The sequence below is a fragment of the Phaethon lepturus genome, unplaced genomic scaffold (genome assembly GCF_000687285.1).
Source record: "Phaethon lepturus isolate BGI_N335 unplaced genomic scaffold, ASM68728v1 scaffold6309, whole genome shotgun sequence".
Classification (NCBI taxonomy): Eukaryota; Metazoa; Chordata; class Aves; order Phaethontiformes; family Phaethontidae; genus Phaethon; species Phaethon lepturus.
This window is the reverse complement of record NW_010565413.1, coordinates 5,796-25,703: the sequence shown is the minus strand read 5'-3', so window position 1 is coordinate 25,703 and position 19,908 is coordinate 5,796. Positions and strand designations below refer to the sequence as shown.

The 19,908-nt window shown below is 39.9% G+C and overlaps 2 protein-coding genes across 2 annotated transcripts in view; one reads left to right on the top strand and one right to left on the bottom strand.

Moving 5' to 3' along the window:
* The window catches only part of NRDE2 (NRDE-2, necessary for RNA interference, domain containing), a gene marked incomplete at its 5' end in the record, with an annotated part of 29,161 nt that extends 15,922 nt beyond the window's left edge, over nucleotides 1–13,239 (top strand). The window contains 6 exons of the mRNA XM_010295169.1: nucleotides 1,305–1,483; nucleotides 2,160–2,546; nucleotides 3,550–4,478; nucleotides 6,736–6,874; nucleotides 12,392–12,463; nucleotides 13,114–13,239. Coding sequence (XP_010293471.1) covers nucleotides 1,305–1,483; nucleotides 2,160–2,546; nucleotides 3,550–4,478; nucleotides 6,736–6,874; nucleotides 12,392–12,463; nucleotides 13,114–13,239 — 1,832 coding nt within the window. The remainder of the gene's footprint in view (nucleotides 1–1,304; nucleotides 1,484–2,159; nucleotides 2,547–3,549; nucleotides 4,479–6,735; nucleotides 6,875–12,391; nucleotides 12,464–13,113) is intronic.
* Nucleotides 13,240–16,750: 3,511 nt separating this feature from the next.
* The window catches only part of PSMC1 (proteasome (prosome, macropain) 26S subunit, ATPase, 1), a gene marked incomplete at its 5' end in the record, with an annotated part of 8,470 nt that continues 5,312 nt past the window's right edge, over nucleotides 16,751–19,908 (bottom strand). The window contains 3 exons of the mRNA XM_010295168.1: nucleotides 16,751–17,062; nucleotides 17,885–18,039; nucleotides 19,839–19,908. The exon at nucleotides 19,839–19,908 is cut by the window's right edge and continues 91 nt beyond it. Coding sequence (XP_010293470.1) covers nucleotides 16,928–17,062; nucleotides 17,885–18,039; nucleotides 19,839–19,908 — 360 coding nt within the window. The remainder of the gene's footprint in view (nucleotides 17,063–17,884; nucleotides 18,040–19,838) is intronic.

The following is a 19,908-nucleotide window of genomic DNA, read 5'->3' as shown; positions in this document are numbered from 1 at the left end:
TTCCTGCTGTTGTAGCAACTCTAATGAAGCAAGTTTGGCTCTGCTTTTAGTAAACAAAGAAACTAAAAAATGATCTTGTGCTTCCCTTGTCCCTGGGTTAAGGTGGAATTTTCTTTCTCCTTAACTGAGGTCAGCGGTTCCACTACTGATGGCTATAGACATTTTGCCCACAAATTGAGAAGGCTTAGTATAGAGAAGAGGACCACTGCCAGTCTTGGGCACGTCCAGCATGTATCATGTGTGTAAAGCCCAAAAGGTCAGGTGCCATCTATAATCGAGTGTAACCTCGAAAACTGTCAAACTTTTTTTTCAAACTTTGGTTAGGACATGCAAATGCTGTCATTTTTCATAGAGTTGCTGACTAAAGGAGAGGCTATAGATCACAAAAAACAGAGAGAGTAAAAGCCTTGCTGCCACCTGTTTGTTTTTTTACCTGAAATTTAAGAACCGGGAGTGGGAATGTTTCACCTAGATAATGGCAAACAGAAGGATCAAGAATTTGGAGGTGGCATAGAAATGGCCTTATTTTTGTACCAAAAAAATAGTGCAGGTAATCATACATTTTGAGGACTTTTTTCCCGCAACAGCAAGAAAGAAAAAAGGATTTGAGAAATCTCTGCAAGCTTTCCCTTCGCCTACAGGTGCTCATTGGTGTTAGCACAGAATTAATGTATTGCTGTCACAGGAAAAATATGCAAATTGTATGTAGTAGTCCAGAAGGATCATCATAAAAATGGGATGTGGCACTTCCTTTTGTGTGTGTTTAACTACATTGGTTGTTTCAATTGCACATGAATTAAAATGTTGAAAATACCATGTATTTTAAGACATTGCCAAGTTTGGTTTTTGATGTCTAACATTGTAGTACTACTTTTTACTTATAGTGGTTTTCTCAAAATGTTTTATGCACATGAGTATTCATAGACCATGTCTGAGATTGTATGCCCAGGTATGAAGTGAAGAACCTAAGTTGCACAAAAAGATGACTGACACTTGGCTGTTGCTTGCAAACTGCTGTTGATACCTGGTCTACAGCCCGTCAGGGTCTTCTTTTCTCCACTATGAGAAAGTTTGAGTGCTGACATTGATTCACTGGTTCAAAAAGTTTGGAAACCTCCTACTCTTACAGAATTGGTGTCAAAACTGTGATGTGGAAATTTTCATCTCTTGTCTTCTGTCTGTTTTATTAACACTGTATTTGCTTACATTTTTGAAGTAGTTAAATTTTGTGTCAAGTCTGGCCTTTGGATTTGGTGGATTAGTTTTTCTTTAATAATTGTGTGTGTGTCCTGATTTGGTTTTAGATGATGATGATGATGATGATGAGATAGACGAGGATCAAGAAATAAAGGATAAAACTCTCCCCAAGTGGCATATTTGGTTGGATATTGAATATTCTCGTGAAGCAAGGCATTGGTTACCTTGGAGGCCAGACAAAACCAAAAAGGAAGCTGAAGAAGACTGTGAAGATCCAGAAAGACAGGTCAGTGTGATATAATAAAACAAGAGGAGACAAATTATCCTTTCATTTGAATTCATTGCCAATAGATATTTTAGAGGAGTAATCCTTTTTTTTGTTTGGAAAAAATTCTTTTCTTTGTTTGTAATTCAAAATTTAGCTGAGGTTTTGTGCTGAGACTTCTGAAATCCATGGGAAGCTCATGGTAAACTTTGGAAAGGGCTGTAGGCAGATAGTCTGTCTTTGCTGTTCTGTGATTGCTCTCATCTGTATGTGGAAATGTCACAGAAATCTGTGTTTGAGAAGATACATGCATTAAATAAACAAGGGTTTTGTTGCCTTCAAGCCAGATAGTTGGATTTTTTTTCCTTACTGGGACATAGGTCAAGTCAGAAACTGATTTTCAAATAAAAACGTGTCTTAAATGGCCTATGGAATAATATGTTTCAGACCTTCATTTTATAATATTTCCGTGGAGGTCTTCGATACTCAAGGGCAAAGAAATCTCTTGATAGCAAATTTACAGTCTGACTGGAAGAACTGGTCTGGTTTTGATTTGAATGATATTCTGTTACCATTTAATAATACCTATAAATCTTTGTTGACTTGAAAAAGTTGTTTAATTACATAAACTACAGGTTTGCTAATTTTATTTGATTGCATAAATTAATGGAGTTTCTTTTAATTTGGGTTTTTGTAGGTGTTATTTGATGATCTTGGACCATCTTTAATCCAGCTTTCTAATCCAGATCTTCAACGTCAACTACTGTACTCATTTTTGCAATTCCTGGGAGTTCCATGTACAAGTAAACTCTTTCCTTGCAACCTCTATATTGCCATGGATGAAAATAACATCTTTGACAGTGTACTTTCTGATGAAAAGCCACTGACTTCTGTTGATTTTCCGCTTTCTGGCTTCAACAGTATTGGTCATATGGACACAATGCTACGAGGGAGACATCACATAGGCCACTATAAAGAAGGAGAGGAGTTTATACAGAATGTTTTTCACGTTCTATTCCTGCTATTTTCAGGAAAGGAAAAATCTAACCTGTCCATTTGTTGGTTACAGTATGAAATATCTAAGGTAATGAGGAATCTGCATATAATCACTTTTGTGATGTGTGGCTTTCTTCTGTATTAAATGTTTATGTTGAATTAAAATAAATATTGATGAAAATTAAGTCTTGTAGGACTAAGTATTCAGATCAGGAAATGCCAGCTAAGATTGCACTGGGGTAAAAAAAAACAAAACAAAACCCTTTTCTTCAGTTCATGTTACCTGTATGCCGCTGTGTAACAAAATATTTTTTGCAATTTTGGATAAATGTTACTATATGATATATTGTGTGCTAGACAGGAATGGATGCAAGTGATTTTTACAAGGCAAAGTGAGTCAGCCAAGTACTGCTACCAGACTAGGCTACTAAGTGCATAATCCCCAATACCATGGGAATTATCAAGAAACTTAATACTTCCTATACAAGTTACATTTGTAGTATTATTGAAGGAAATAACACCTTATCGCTTGAGTATGGATTTATTTAAGTAAAACTGCTCCAATAGGTGCCCCCAGAAGGATGAAAGTCTGCGTTGTCTTCCTAACACTTCAGAAAGTTTAGTATTGTGTTTCCTTATGGAGAAGTTCCCTGTCTCTTACCCAAACACTACCTGACCAGAAGATCTGTAATCTTCCCATCCAGTCTCCAGATTTGTCTGTCAGCGTATTCCCTGCTGTGAGGAGCTACTAGGAGGTTTAATTGTCCCAGTCATAAGCTGCATCTGGCCAGACAGGATGATTTATTTTCCTTTTCTCAACTGTTACAGGTTAGCAGCTTTTTAAAAGAGTGAAATTTGATACTACTTAATGGCAGTGGCAGGAGTAAGAATGATGAGCCTGTGTAATTCGGCTATATTGGAGGAAGCTGACAACAGGCGGTTGTGACAACTTACAGTACTGAGTAGCAACAGATCTGGCTGGTGGTGAAATATGAAAACAAACACAATAATGACATTAAAAAATGCTGTGAGGTTTTTTCCTTTCTTTTTCCACCCCTCTTAAAATTTGTTCTGTTTATTCTCCCCTGCAGGTAGTTCAGTGTCTCCAAGCGAAAAACAAGAAGAAGCTGAAAGCACAAGGGAGGAAGAGTAAAAAGTTGGCCAAGAATCTCCTTAAAGCACCTGACAACCGAAACCACCTTTCTCTCTGGAAACTATATGCCTACCTGGAATGGCTGCTTGGTAACATTGATGATGCCAGGAAGGTATTTGACACAGCTCTTTGCACAGCAGGAGCAGGAGGATTGAAGAGTCTCCAGCTCTGCAGCCTCAGTCTGCTTTATGCTCAGCTGGAAGTGGAATTACTAGAAAGTATAGAAGGAGCTGTTAGATCACGTGCTGTTCATATATTGACCAAATTGGCTGAAAGTGGACCTTATGTGCCCTATAGTGGACAAGTGTTATCTGTGAATGTCTTGAAAGCTCGTAAAACATACGAGCATGCACTGCAAGATTATTTAAGTAAAATACCAGTTTCTGATCAGGATCAGGTCAGTGATGCTAATCATCTGGTTAACTTGGTTGGTTGCTATGCCCTGTTCCAGTATGCGACTGTTGGGATTGATGCTGCAGTATTAATATATGCACAGACTTTGGAAAAACTTGAAGCTCCTGGTCCACAGAAATGTGAAAATACTGGAGAGAATTTTGGCATGCAAAATTTGCCCACTGCTCTTGAAGCTGTCACACTGCTGCATACAAATTTACTCAGATTCCACTTGAAAATTAGCGTTTATCCTTTGAATCCTCTGCGAGAGGCACTAACGGAGGCTCTGAAACGGTATCCTAGCAACCTGTCTCTTTGGAGGTCATATATCCACATCCAAAGGAAGTCTCACAGTGCTAGCAAAGCACGAAGGTTTTTTGATGGTGTCACAAGGTCTACTAACTCTTTAGAGCCATGGCTGTTTGCAATCCAAGCAGAGCAGATGAGAAAAAAACTCACTGAGAATGTCCAGAGGTAATATCTTGCAGCCTCTTATGATTATGCTTTTTTTGATCTATCTAATCACTTAACAGAGAAGATGCTATCGTAGTTCTCATTTTGCAGATGAAGAAGCTGTAGCTGGGGGAGGTTATTCATTCAAGACTGAGCGATGAGTCAGTGGCAGGATCCTGAATAGAATTAAAGACCTAGGTGATAGTCTCATGTCCTTTCTACTGGATCAGATTGTGTGTTGCTTTGTGTTTCATTACTTGCTACTGACATCAAGATTTATGTGTTTCTTTAAGTAATTTTTAAATAATTAGAAGCTTGCTTAGATGGCCAGGGTAGACACTGTGAGCTTAGAAAGTGCTGCATTTTAATACTACAGCAGTAAGGAGTGTAATACAGAGCTACACTGCAGTTTCTGACTGAGCTCGCTGCCCTACTTTACTCCTGGATCACAGAATACAGTTGTGGCAGATCTGTTTCCATAGTGAGTACTTGAGTTTCATTTTCATATGGAGCTGTTGCTAGGTAGAAGAGGCTGGAAATTTCCTGAATTCGCAGTGTGGCCTGAGCTTAGATTTTTTGCTCCTGGGAAAGGAGGAAAGGGTAGGAGATGTGGGGAGCAGAGGTATGTGTTCACTCTTAAAACTTAAGTCTCTTTGTTGTCTACCCATTGCTTGGAGCTACCTATCCATTGCTACCTACATATCTCTAATAACATTGGCAGCTTGGTTCTTTGTGTCTGCACATGGCAACAGAGATTTCCAGGAAAATGCTATCTGGAAGCTTTACATAGCTGTAAGCTTACAATATTCACACTTGATGGATTACAGAATTATCAGTATACTTTAAAATGATGGTGCGCCCACTGCTTTGATTGCCACTGTCTGGCAACAGGCATGCATACATGATAGTGATATTCCTGAGCTGTTGGTGTATGTCATCCTAAATTGTAGTAAGAATTCTACAGCCACCAAATGTAAAGGAGGATTGTAATTTGATTTACTGTTAATTACAGACTGACACTATGATAGGTTTTCATTGTTGCTACCAGAAACTGATGTTAAAACTCCAGAGTGATGATTTTTTTCTGTGACATTTAGTTCCCTTCCAGATTGTTCTCTGCTAGCATAGACTTTCCTATAGGTTGTATAGGGACAAGTTGGATGCTGCAAGAGCAGAGCTGAACTACTGCAACAGAGAGATAAATGGCCTGTCAGTCATGCATAAAACTAATGTTTTATGATGTTGTGACAAACTAAGAAAATGTCTGTACTATGTGTGACTATTTCCTATTCTGTTTTATATTTCTGCTTGTTTAAGTGCATGGAATTCATTTAAAGAAACAAACGTGAAGGGTAAAACAGTAGCATATATAAATCAGTATAAGGTACAATGCATCAAATGGCTGACTCCATGCAGAATAGATTATATCATTTTCCTTCATGGCAAAGGTTAAGATGAGAGGAAACATGACCTGAAAGACCTTTGAAAAAAAGAGGCCAGTTAAGAGCAAGTGCTAAGGGTAAGTGGAACAAACTGGCAGGCTAACAGAGTGCACACAGACAGAAGTGATGTTGCTGTGAGTGCTCCAGGCTGTTTCTTCAAGCTTAAGCATCAAAAATAAGGCAGTCTGTATCCGCCGCAGATAGAAATCAGTGCTTTAGTGAAAAATGCATACCTGCTTTTGTGTTATACCTGGAACTTAGGGGATTTGAATTTCTGGGTGAAAAAGAAAATTATTATTGTAATCATGGTTGAGATCTAGAGCTGTAATCTAGGCCTTGATCCAAGATCAATGTACAGTCTTACAAAGGTGATGGGTAGATTTGAACAGGCTTGCCTGGGCACCAGAAGAAAGCTTGCTGACCTAGACTTGAATTTGGTTTGAGCTGCTATGCCAAGCTTGGAATGATAAATGATCTCGAATGAACACCAAGAGGAGTGTTCTAAGATCATATGATGGTGGGTTATTGTATTCAAAGAGAAATTATCTCCTCCAGTTGGACAGGATTAATTTTTAAAGATGATAAAAGAATTTTCACAAAAATACCTCATTTATCTTTTCTTAACTGGTTTTCCTATTTAGAAATGTATTGATTAGATTAGCAAGTACTAAAAATCTGGTTTATGACATTCAGAGTTTGTAGCATGAAATGCAAAACCCTGGCTATATACAGTGCTATGTGAACAGAGTACATTGATATTTACCCTCTCTTACCTGGATGTAGTCCTTTAGCTTGGATTTAAGGGATTGTGGTTTCTTTTTTCTTCTCTGTTTCAGGGCAGATGTTGGTGAAATACATTCTACTATTCCTGAAACTGGGTTAACAAATCGGATTGTAGCTCTATTTGAACACGCAGTTCAGAGTGAAAATGGTACCCATTGTCCACTGCTGTGGAGAATGTATTTGAACTTTCTGGTAAGAAGAGTATCAGTTTTGTTTCGTTTTGGTTTTTTACCATATTTGGAATTTCTCATGAAACAGCTACAATACTGTATAAAAAAAGGAATACTAAATGCTGCTATACCTATATGATTTGCAAGGTGATATATTTGAATTGTAATGCTCCTTATTGCTGGGAATATTAAGGACAATGTAGTTCACATGGATTAGGAGGAGTAATAGCTTCTGACAGTGTAGCTTTAATGCTGGCAAGTTATTGTGGCTGCCAGCTTACGTAGATAAAAATATGCCATAAGATGTCAATAGATGGATTCCACCCATAAAGGTAAGTGGGCAGGGGAGCAAAATTTAAGAGAGGAGGAAGCAAATTGTAGGGACTTAAGATTTTATTATTTTTATGTAAGTAACATCAGCAAATATGACTTGTATTTATGTTTTAGACCTACTTTAGGATTCTGTAAGGAAATGATAAAGACTTTGATATTTCAGACAAATCTGGGTCCTGATTTTGTATAACTTCACAGAATCACAGAATGGTTGAGGTCGGAAGGGACCTCTGGAGATCATGTTGTGCAACTCCACTGTTCAAGCAGAGCCTCCTAGAGCCAGTTATCCATGATAATGTCTAGATAGCTTTTGAGTATCTTCAAAGATGGAGACTCCATAACTTTCCAGGCAACCCATGCTAGTGCTTAGTAATCCTCACAGGAAAAAAATGTTTCCTGATGTTCAGACAGAGCCTCCTGTGTTTCAGTCTGTGTCCATTGTCTCTGGTGCTGTCACTGGGCACCACTGAAAGAGCCTGGCTCCCTCTGCTTTTCATCCTTGCTTCAGGTATTTTTATATATTGATAAGATTTGCTCTCCGAGCCTTCTCTTCTCCATCCCTGCTCTCTTCAGCCTCTCTTCATAGGAGAGATTCCCTAGTCTCTTAGTCATCTTATTGGCCCTTCATTGGACTTTCTCCAGCATGTGCATGTCTGTCTTTCACTGGGAAGCCAACAGCTGGGCACAGGATGCCAGATGTGCCTGCACCAGTGCTGAGTAGAGGGAAGGATCACCTCCCTCAACCTGCTGGCAGTGCTTTGCCTAATGCAGCTCGGAATACCTTTAGCCCTTCTTTGCAGCGAGGGCACATTGCTGGCTCCTGCTCAACTTGGTGTGCACCATGACCCCGGGTTCTTTTCTGCCAAGCTGCTTTCCAGCTGGGTGGCCCCTAGCATCTACTGGTGCCTGGGGTTTTTCTTCCCCAGGTGCAGGACTTTGCACTTGTCAGTGTTGAACTTGATGAGGTTCCTGTCAGCTCATTTCTCCAGCCTTTTGTGGTTCCTCTGGATGGCAGCACGACCCTCAGGTGTATCAGCCAATCCTCTCAGTTTTGTGTCATCTGCAAGCTTGCTGAGGGTTATACTCTGGCTCATCAGCCAGATCATTAATGAAGATGTTAAATGGGATTGGACCCAATATTGACCCCAGGGGTACACTGCTAGTTACTGGCCTATAACTAGACTATGTTCCACTGATAACTTCCCTCTGGGCCCAGACGTCGAGCCAGTTTTCAGTCCACCTCACTGTCTGCTCATCCAGTTCTTACATAACCACTTGTCTAGGAGGATCTTACGGGAGATGGTGTTAAAGGCCTTACTGAAGTCCAGGTAGACAACGTCCACTGCTCTCCCCTCATCTACGAGGCCAGTCACTTCATCATAGCAGTTTATCAAGTTGGTCAAACATGACTTCTAGTGAATTCACACGGACTACTTCGGATGATTTTCTTTCCGTTCCTATGCCTGGAAACAGTTGCCAGGATTAGCTGCTCCATAGCCTTCCCCGGGATCAAGGTGAGGCTGACTGGCATGTAGTTCTCTGGGTCTTCCTTCTTGCCTTTCTTGAAGATAGGAGTGATATTTGACTTTCTTCAGTCTTTGGGCACATCTCCCAATTGCTTTGATTGATCAAAGATTGCCGAGAGTGACCTTGCAATGATATGTGCCAGCTCCCTCAGCACTTGTGCGTGCATCCTATCAGGGCCCATGGATTTATGCATGTCCAATTTGCTTCAGTACTCCTGACCTGATCCTCTTCCACTAAGGGTACACCTTACTTGCTCCACATTTTCTACGTGATCTCTGGGACCTGGGTTTCCTGAAGACTGAGGCAAAGGTGGCCTTCCATACATCAGCCTTTTCTGTGTCCTTTGTAATCAGGTCCCCTGTCTCATTCAGCAGTGTGCCCACATTTTCCATACCCTTTGTTTTGTTACCTATGTACTTACAGAAGCCCTTTTTGTTTTTGTTGTTTTGAACCTTGACAGGTTGAATTCCAGTCGGTCTTTAAGCTCTCCTGACTTCATCCCTGGAACAACTTCCAGATCTGAATTAGAAAATAATAATAATGCATAAGCATCTGAAAGGTTTGGGTTTATGGTGGAATAAAGAATATGCTAAAAAGACTATTTTATGTGGGCCGCACAAATATTTTCTTCTCTCTATTTTCTACATATGATAAAAACTTTCCCAAACCAAGATTTTTTGATTGATTGACATTAGAGCAAGCAAAGTGCAGTCCACATGCAAAATAAATGCACAGTAGGGAAAACATAGCTATAGGTTTTATAACTTGCCCTCAATTTTCACAATCTTTTTGAATCTTAAAAGCTGCGTATAAAGGTTATGATAACTGGTATTGCAAAATAACACCAAAAAGCAATAATGGTCATTTCTTACGTAGTTCACCACTGAATTACTTAAATAAAATCAACTTCACATAGGCAGTTTTGTTATCTTGCTTCTTTTCTTGCTTCTCCAAAGTACAATATGGAAGACAAAACCACAAAAGAAATGCTTGGAACTCAAGTAAGGGGAATTTCATGTCCTCTGGTATAGTAAGTTGTCAGAGGGGAACAGCAGTTAGCAGGCTGTGAAATACAGAGGAGGCAGGGGAAGGAGAGACTGTTGGTTTGTGTTTGAGAAGATCTCTTGTGTGGGACTATTACTGTGACCATTTCTACACAAATACATGCTTGTAAATATTTTCTACAGCTTCGTATGTAGGAATGTACAATTGGATTCTTGTTATTCTTTACAAACTACTGAGACTCCAGTATGCACAAATGCTGAAGTAAAAATCATCCAGTGTGTATTTTATCAATAATGATTCATCCATGGAAGATCTCTTTTTCACAAGAACAAAGAGGAATATTTATTAGATGCTAATAAGATGGAGGATAATACTTCTACAGTAATAGCTTTAAATAACATTGTTCAGAGAAGCAAAAACAATTAGAAACATTAACATTTTTTAATATAGAAGAAGAAGTTGTGATGGTCCAGTATTACCCTCAATTCTGTAGATTTCTGTTTTCTCTTTGGGTGTGTCAGATATTCAGTCTTTGGTATCTTGGGCAAAAGCTTCTCACTGTTGAAAACGTTGAAAGCTTTTATACAGATTTTGAAACAAACTATTTCTATTACATTCCTGTTTATTTTTTATGAAATCATGCTTGACCAATCTGGTAGCCGCCTACGATGAGATGACTAGCTCAGTGAATGAGGGGACAGCAGTGAATGTTGTTTATCTCAACTTTAGCACGCCTTTTCCACTGCCTCCCATAACATCCTCATAGACAAGCTTATGAAGGTAAGTGGACAGCGAGGTGGACTGAAATCTGGCTGAAGTGTGATGTTCAAAGGGTTGTAATCAGCAGCGTGAACTCCTGCTGCAGGCCAGCCACCAGTGCTGTACCCCAGGGATTGGTACTGGGACCAGTGCCTGTAACATCTTCATTAATGATCTGGATGATGAGAGAAGATGATGATGCTCAGCAAGTAAGCAGATGATACAAAATCAAGAGGGGTGGCTGATGGACCATATTCTGCTCTTGGCCTGTCCAGGTCCCTTTGAATAGCCAGGAGCCGTGAAGATGAATAAGGAGTTGGAGCATGTGTTGTACAGGGAGAGGCTGGGAGGCATGCGATTGTTCAGCCTGGAGAAGCCAAGGCTCCTGGGAGATACTGTCCATGTATATAAATACCTCATGTGAGGGTGTGAAGAGAGAGACAGACTCTTCTCTGTGCTGCTTAGTGACAGCACAAGAGGCAATGGCCACAAATTGAAATATGGAAGATCCCATTTAGACATAAGAAAAAACTTTTTTACTGTGAGGGTGATGAAACACTGGAACAGGTTGTCCAGAGGTTGTGGAGTCTCCATCTGTGGAGATACTCAAAACCCAACTGGACATGGTTCTGAGCAGCCTGCTTTTGCTGACCTTGCTTTGAGCAGAGGGGTTGGAGCAGATGGTCTCCAGAGGTCCCTTCCAACCTCTATGATTCTGTGAAAAAATGAGAGGCAGAATGCTACTAAATGCTACTATTTTTGCAGAGCTGCAAAAATGTGTATGCATCTTGGCACACAGCTCTGACAGCAGGGTTTCCAGTAAGTGGTGCATTGCTCTTCAGTAAAGGGAGACCATGACACCAGAACACAAGCTTCTACAACCAATGTATCAATAATATGAAAAACAATTTCTAAATTTTAAGAATTGGTAAGAGAATTGTTGATTTTTTTTTTTTAGCAGCAGTGCTGGTGTAGTCAGAACAAGCGAAAATACAAACTCATGACTGAAGATCTCTTCTTCTCTGAAGATCTCAAAACATTTAATGTCTTTTTCAGTATTTTGCAATTACTGCTATTTTTGGATTTGCCATAAAATCCCATTTGTTATGTGTTTTTTAAAGTAGCCCAATTAAAAAGATTTATTTATAATTGTATTTATTTTTTGTATTATTTGTATTTATTCTAAAATGAATTGCATTTATTTTAGAAATTGTAATTATTTCTACCTGTAACTGGGATGACCGAAGCTAAGGAGGCTGTTCATCACTCTGACCTCTGCGACCCTTCTCCTTTTAAACTTAATGATAGTTGTGTGCTCTGTACTTGTATCACATAGTTGAACAGGTACTTTGAGGAAGAAGTTTTAACTCCTTCCAGATAGATGCTAATCTGACATACCCATTTTTGTATGTAAGGGGATACAGCCTTAAAAAGCTTCTGCTGAGTGAGAAAATGTATGTGCATGGTCTCTTCGGTGCACAAAAATAACGTATTATCCCTTTCACTGTACCAGAGATGCTCTTGTGTAGTATATGTGTAGCATATCTGGTGTAAGTTTTGGTTAACAATTTGCACTCTTGCCCATTGGAGTAGTATTGTCAAATGTAGGCAAAGGCACTGACTTTAACTGAAATGCTCAGCAGAAGCTCTTTCTGCCAGTCTTTGTTCTATTACTTGTCTTACAAGTAGAGCCCTGAAACTCCTTAAAGACATGCCTTTGATTACATTGAAGAGTGTAACCGGTGTCACCAGTGTAACCTGTCAAATTGCGTAGCTACCACAATATATAGTAATAAGGATTCCTCAGCAGAAAAACACTGAGCTTTTCAGCAGTAATTTCTTTGTCTCAGGGGTAATTGGTTTTTCATTTCAGCTATTACTGCACTGAAGTATAAATCTTTTTTTCCTCACACAGGCTTCACTAGGAAAAAAAGAAAAGACTAAAGGATTGTTTTACAAAGCCCTTCAAAACTGCCCTTGGGCAAAGGTAAGCATAGAAAAAATATAAACCTGTCATCATACTCTAATTTTTGAAGTTCTGTATTTGAAAAAAACAAAGAAAGTTGGACTTCAGTAGTTGTTGTAATGAGTTATATGCAAATGGAAGGAGAGATTTCCAAAGGAGAAGTACTATAAGATTTTCTGCAAATAAGAGCTGCATGTGAAATGGAAACAAATGTGGTCAGTGCTGTTTGCGTTTCGGAACAGAAAGGTGTTGCGTTGCATAATAAATTCCTGTCTGTGGGATCTAGAAGGGATCATGTCTTTCAGACCATGTTTTATCATGAGCGTGGTAGTAGCAGAAATAGATAGGCAAATAAAAATGTATTTAATTAGTAGTATAAAAAATTATTCAGGAGTACCTGCAACTCCTCAGATCATGTCTGTATATGCTGCAAATGCTCCAGCACCTCTTGACCACATTTTTTGAATAAAATTATTTAGTAAGAGTTGGAAAAGACTTGACTAAACATCTACATTGCTGCCACTGTAGAAGTACGAATTCTGTTCATACTATTTTAAAGAAGTCTATGATATTTCTTATGTTCTTGCTACAGAGTTGTTGGTGTATCTTCTTCATACTGTGTTTCTTGCTATGATAGAAAGATGGCACAGAAAACATTCTTGTCTTTCTAGGTACTCTACATGGATGCAGTGGAGTACTTCCCTGACCATCTGCAAGAGACGCTTGATTTAATGACTGAAAAAGAATTGAGAGTGCGGGTACCTATGGAAGAGCTGGATCTACTGTTAGAGGTTTAAACGATGACTGTAGATGAGAAAGTACAGAAGCTAGTTCCAAAACTAGCAGTTACACTTGTCTCTTTTCAAACAGTAACTGTTGGGAGTTGGGTATGATGTACTCTTTTTTTTTAAGTTGTTGGGGGTTTTTAAACTTCTCTAAAAATTGCCCTCAAAATGGAGTTCTGTTGGATGCAAGTATTCTGGAAGAAGTACTGCATTTTGCCCACAAAAATGGATCCATCCATTTTTCTGAAGTATTGCTGGCTCCCAAGGAAGGATACCCTCTTATGAATAGCCTCCTGTTGAATGTTGCCCACATTTCTTCTTCTATTGTTTGAAATTACATTCCCTTGAGTTCAGTAGAGATTCAGTACATGCTAACTATGGTTTGGTGAGCAGCACAGGAAATAAACATCTGCCAACTGGATGCTCCACTGTCCTCCAGTTGGCAGACTTGAGCAGTTTCCTTCAGCTTGGTATGTATGTGTGTGTATGCAGAACTACCAAGTCAAACAGCCCTTACAGCTGCAAACAGCTACAAACAGCCTGTACATACGCTGTTAGTAAAAGCTAAATCTTTGCTTGAAGCAAGCACCTATTTTGGAATTGTATTTGTATGTCATGACAGATGATCATTTTAATACAAATATTTATGAAAAATACACCTGAATATATGAAAATTCAAAAGGAACGTGAGTTATTTTTTTATATTTTTAAATTAAAAGAACTGAGTGTATTAAGAATGAAGAAGCATCTATAATACATCTCCAAGCAGCTCACTTCTGTACAAGTTTTTGTAATTGATTACTTGCTTTTGACCCAAATAGAGTCAATCATTATAAAAGAAGTAGAGGTCTGGTCTGTATTTAATCCTTACCAAAGAAGGCAAAGTAGTCAAAACAGGATTGTTTAATTAGTAGCTTCTGTTCCAAGAGTCTTTAGGCAAGCAACTAGAGAAGTCATATGAAATATGGTAAAAATTTAAAGACATGTTATGTTATAAAATAAATATATGACAGGATATGCTGAAATATGTAAAAGACACTTTAGCATCCCTACTCTTGAGATCCAAGCACTCAGAAGCTGGATCTTCATCTGAAAAGAGGGCACCTGCAGCCACCGAAGACCAAAAACTGTTCCAGAGGGGTTTTTGGGAGAAAACTACCTGTCACTAACAGCACTAAAAACAGTGGAGATCATCCAGCTGGTGTGATCTGATCACATGGAACACTACAGCTAGACAAAGCCATACAACCTATGTCTTGGTTTTGCCTGTAGCAGCACAACACAGGATGTAATACATCTTAGTTTAGGCTGTACTTCATTTATTATTGTAAATATTACAGGGAATATGAAGAATTTTAAATGGTATTACAGCACTTCTTAGGAGCCTTACAATATTGCTGTGGTTGCAAGCGATGCTGGTTTTGCTATAGAAGTAATTGATGATTAGTCTTTGTAAAAAATAAGTATTCTATTTTTAAAATCTTCCAGAAGTGACAGAGCTCCTGAACTGGAGGTAGGTGTTACTTTGTGCACTGAACAGTAACATCACAAATTGTGTGTGTTCCTTTTTGCCATTTCCTCTAAACACCTGGAGGGGAGATGGAGCAGGGGAAGCTGGATTGTGCTCCTGCTTGTGTTTCTCTCCAGTCTCGTAGAACCACAGAGCAGCCCAGCATGGGAGGGACCTCAAAAGATTATCTATCTGGTCCAGTCTGCTGTGGGCCAGGGAGCTTAGGTGGGATCATCTAGCACCCTGTCCCATTGCATCTTGAAAACCACCAGAGAGGGCAGGGAGGACTCTTGCTTCAGTCACTTTTCTCCTTGGTGCATCCCCTCCCCTGGGACCTTCCCCTTGCACAGCACTCGCACCGCTTCCTTCATGGGGGGTGCCAGGAGGCTGCTCATGTACTGGAGCTCCTGGAGCAAGTCCTGCCTTTTAATTCAGACCCCGGTTGCTTTTTCTCTTCCTGGTACTGTTCATTGTCTCCTGCTATTTATTACTTTTGTCTTGATCTTTGTGATGCAAGTCCAGAAATGGTGGAGAAAGTGGCCCGAGTTAAATTCTGCTGCAAAAGGTAAGAATTTAACTTTCAAGTATTAATTTAACTTTTTCAGTTACTGCTGTGGCAGACAGTGTACCAGCACACAGTTCTTGGTTTAGCTGAATATGCTGCAGCTTTCCTTCAGTCAGATTGAACTGACCTCTTTGTGGTCGTTGTTTCTAGCCAACATTAACAGCCACATCCCAAATAAAAAAAAAGCTTTGCTCACCACATTTGTCACAAAGCTCTTCAGCCCCTCAAGCGATGATGAGGTCAACTGCCATGATTAGAAAGTGCTAAAAAATCACTGGCTTTTCGTGGCCTTTCCAAGGAGACAGAGCTCATAAGGTTTATAAGAATGGGTAATAAAACTTCCGTTCTTTTTCTACCTCCAGCTGAAAAACAACTCTATTTCAGGGTTCCTGTCATCCAGATGAAATAAAAAGACTCCATTCATCAGTAGGGTTTGTTTTTAACAATGAACCACATACTTTTAACATAGAAAACCAAAATCTCTTGGCCTTGCTGCTCCCATTGTTGTTAACAGCACTGGCAGTTACCAAAGGTATTGCACTGTATGTAGCTCTAATGCTGTTACTGGCCAGCATCTGTTCCCACAGAAAGTTTCCAGAACACACTACACGTTGCTTAACTGTGGTCTGTAGAGGGAACTTTATATAAACACCTTACAAATCACACGTACAACACTTGGAAGATAATTACTTGGAACTTAATAAGCACTTCACAAACATGCGCCGCACAGAGTATGTAGTATGTGCATCACTACAGCTTGGCAAAGTAATAGAACCTAACTCCTGTGGGGATGGAACTGCAGGCGTAGAGGGGAAGAATCCAGTTTAAGGTTAGGCTGCAGAACACCAAGCGTGTGACATGTAGTTCGAATTCCTCTCTGCGTGCCTGCAGCATGACAAAGCACGCACCTCACGCACCTGGGCTGTGGCTGCCTGAGCCCTCAGGCCGACATTTTCCAACATGGAGTAAAGAAAGCATCCTTATACAGTGAACTGTAACCCTCTTGGGAAAAACAAATCTATCAACTCTTTGATGTTACAAGTACCTTACCCAAACATTCAGATCTTTAAAGTGCTAGATAGAGATGGGTACTTTTAAAGTGTATCTATCTGGATGTTACTTCAGGTTGCATGTTTTTCATTAATTTTTATGTACATATGACTTCAGACACTGAGGTTACTCAAAAGTGACTTTTGTCCTACTTACTTAGCCCCTAAAAAGAGATATGCAAAAGTAATAAAGAACAGCAGCAATTACAGAGTAGCTGTAAAAGACTGCCAGGCTTACCGAGGTCCGCGCAGTGGGGAAGACGCCCGGGCACTCCTCCTGCCACGTGCGGCTCCCGGCGCCCAGACAAGCACTCCCACGGCACTCGCCCTCTTTCCTCAAAGCACATCTGCGTAAACCAACAGTGGGCTTCATGTAAACAGCGGGTCTCTGCCACCAGAACAGTTCAATTCAGATAAATGTTTTATTGGGAAATGAAGTGTTACACTGACCGAAAACCCAAAACACACCAAGATTTAACCGGTCCAACAATGCAGATGAGCTAGACTATGTGGTTTTACCCAAGACTCTCATCAGCACAGAAAGAGTTCCTCATAGTCCCCAAAGAGAGAGATGACTTAAAGATACAGTCCCTCAGGGGTTCCCTCCTGCTTCTTATAGAGGACGTTCTCTTTTGACTTTTTGAAGTCTTCATTTGTGACTTTCATTCGCCGTTCCCTCAAAGCCATCAATCCGGCTTCTGTACAGATTGCCTGCAACAGAGGAAGCAGGAATAAGTTACTCTCTCTGTGTATCCCCTTCAAGCCACACCTCAGAAGACAGCGGCGTCTTCATACTGCTCCGACTGACTCTGCCGTGGAAGTGGAGAGTGTTAACAAAATTTACATTCTTAGTTTTGATACTGTTCAGCAGCACTGAAGCATGTAAAACAATCTGGATAAAGCTAGATCAGTACGTCCTCCTGTAGCCAGAGTGACGCTTCCATGACAGAAAGGCAGCTTTGTAACAAACAGCATTTCCCTCCTGTGAGGAACAGATGCATCCAGCTCTGCTAACAGCCGACTGTATTACTCTTTGCAGTGAGGTGATGGACTAATGCCATGTTTGGTTAAGCTCATTAGTGTGGTGGCTCTAGCGAGGGCCCTATCTACTTTAGAAAAGCAGACTGTATGCCTGAAGCTTTCTAATCAACACCTGCATTTTTATGTGCTTGCAACACAGTCTCTCAAAATGCTTCTTATCCTGCACTACCTTAAGTAACATTTAAGATACCTGGTATGTTTGTGTAAGATTCCACATTCCCCTTCTAATTTCTACTTTGCTACTTTTAACATTTCATAAACATAACACTCTTAAAACACAAGCTACCTCATAATGACGATTTTGATACATTTCTCATTTGTAAAGCTGAGTACGTGGCACTCATTAAAGGTATTTTAAAGCCATCCAGCTGTCCCTCAGTGATGCAACCACAGGTAATTAGAGAACAGTTTCAACAGACAATGTTTTTGGATGCAGCAAAAGTGAGATTTGATTTGTGTTTTGAAGTATAAACAACGGCAAAGTACACTGACCTTAATATCTGCGCCACTGAGATCATCTTTTGCCATAATCAGCTCATCCAAAGTCACATCATCTGCCAACGTCATCCTACTTGTGTGAATCTGAAAGATTCGTTTCTTGGTCTTTTCATCAGGCAGAGGGAACTCTATTTTCCTGTCAATACGTCCTGTGCAAAAGAAAAGTTCAGTCTTAGGTTTTTACATGCAGCTACTGGAAACCGAGCAGGAAGAACATCTCAAGGTTACTGACAGTAACTGTTTATTCACACCACAAGCCATCACGTCTTGGAGTGGAAAGTGAGATCAGACTATTTGCAATGAACAGGAAGCTACTGGAGCTGAAAGATAGCATGCTGCTGAAAAAGTCGTTGTCATTGCAGGCAAGAGACACCTCACCTGGGAATCATGAAAAACCTTCCCTGAGTCACATATGAATATAAAAAAACCCCAAAGTGTCATAGCACAGAAAGTATTAATCAAATACTTATGATTTGATATCAAATTCTATTCTACTCTGAGATTACATTTAGCTCTTAAGTATAATTTTCTGACACATACAAACACACAAATCACTGTGGCAACCTGAGGAACTCTTCCTCCCTCTGTAACCAACCTCCTAAAAAAAAAGCACTAACCCAAAAACAACCAAACCCACCTAACTGAAGAAGGAAGGTTTTGCATAACTAGTTCTGTGGCAAGTCCCTATCAGATGTTTCCTGCATGTCAGCAGGGACCTGAGATGTTCTGGTACCCATTGTTCCAACCTGAATGAGCAATCTTGTTAAAGATATTTTGCATCTCCAGATCACTCCTGTTTTTCTTTAGTTTTACAGTATCTTTTCTAAAAATGCTTGACAGCACCACACGAGATATTCCAGACTGCCATACCCAATGGCATATCAGTCTACTGAGCTGCTAGAAGCACCCTGCTCAAGCAATGGTTATAACTTAAACACCCAACGGGTGCAGGATGTTTCCTTCCAACAAATTTGCGACCATCTTAATTTGTCTTTTACTACTGGTATAGTATTATCCCCTCTGTACTATAGCAGCACTAGTTTTGATTTGGAGGGGGTAAGGCTAAGGTGGTGACAAAACCAAGACTTTTTTTGAAAAAAACACAAGCACACCTCAGCAACTTCATACTGTGGAAGTGTTTTCTTTTTCTAAACTCCTTGGGTCCCTGCACTCCAGTGACTGTTCAGAGTAGTTCTTTGACAATTTCATCTTAAATTATCTTTGCTCTCTCTCTTACCACTATTACTTTAGAAGTATCTTTACAACCTCTTCAATATTTAGGAGTTACTTGAGGACATAAGAGGAGGCTTCGCTTACTCCTTTGATCTCTGTGTTGCTTTCTACCTTTTGATTTAACAGTCCCCACAGACATACTGTGTTTTGCTACATTTTTAGTGGCCATTTAAAAATACCACTTGTGCCTGTGCAAGCTCTTAGCTCAACAGGTAATACATATGTCAAAATAAGATACTACTTCTCCCTCACTCACCCCACAACTGATAGCAGTATGCCAGGTCAGTGAGGAAGCAGACAGGTTTTCTTCCATCAAAATCCAGGCTCTCATTATTAAGGCTTAAGTTCTCACCCATGAAGCACAAGGGGTCCCGCCCTACCTTCCCCAGCTGCTGGGAATGTTAACGAAATGCTGCTGCACCACTACAGCTTGCCTTAACAATTACTTAAAATGGCTGTGTCATCTCAATCCAAAGGAAGACTATTCAAATTGTTTATGTATACATAAGAGGAATTAACACCTTTCTCTTCCACAGGTTTTTCTTCCATTTGGAAACTTATGAATGGGTTCTGATTTCAACAGATACACCAACGTACACAAGATGGTGAACAAACTGGTAACTTGCATTCTTTTTACCAGTTCATGTTTGACAAGTTATGACAAGTCCTTTCACGAGAAAAGTGACTTAAGCATGGTCAGCGGGAAGTCTCTTACCTGGCCTAATTAAAGCCGGGTCCAGTGTTTCTATTCTGTTTGTAGCCATGATAACTTTAACATCCCCTCG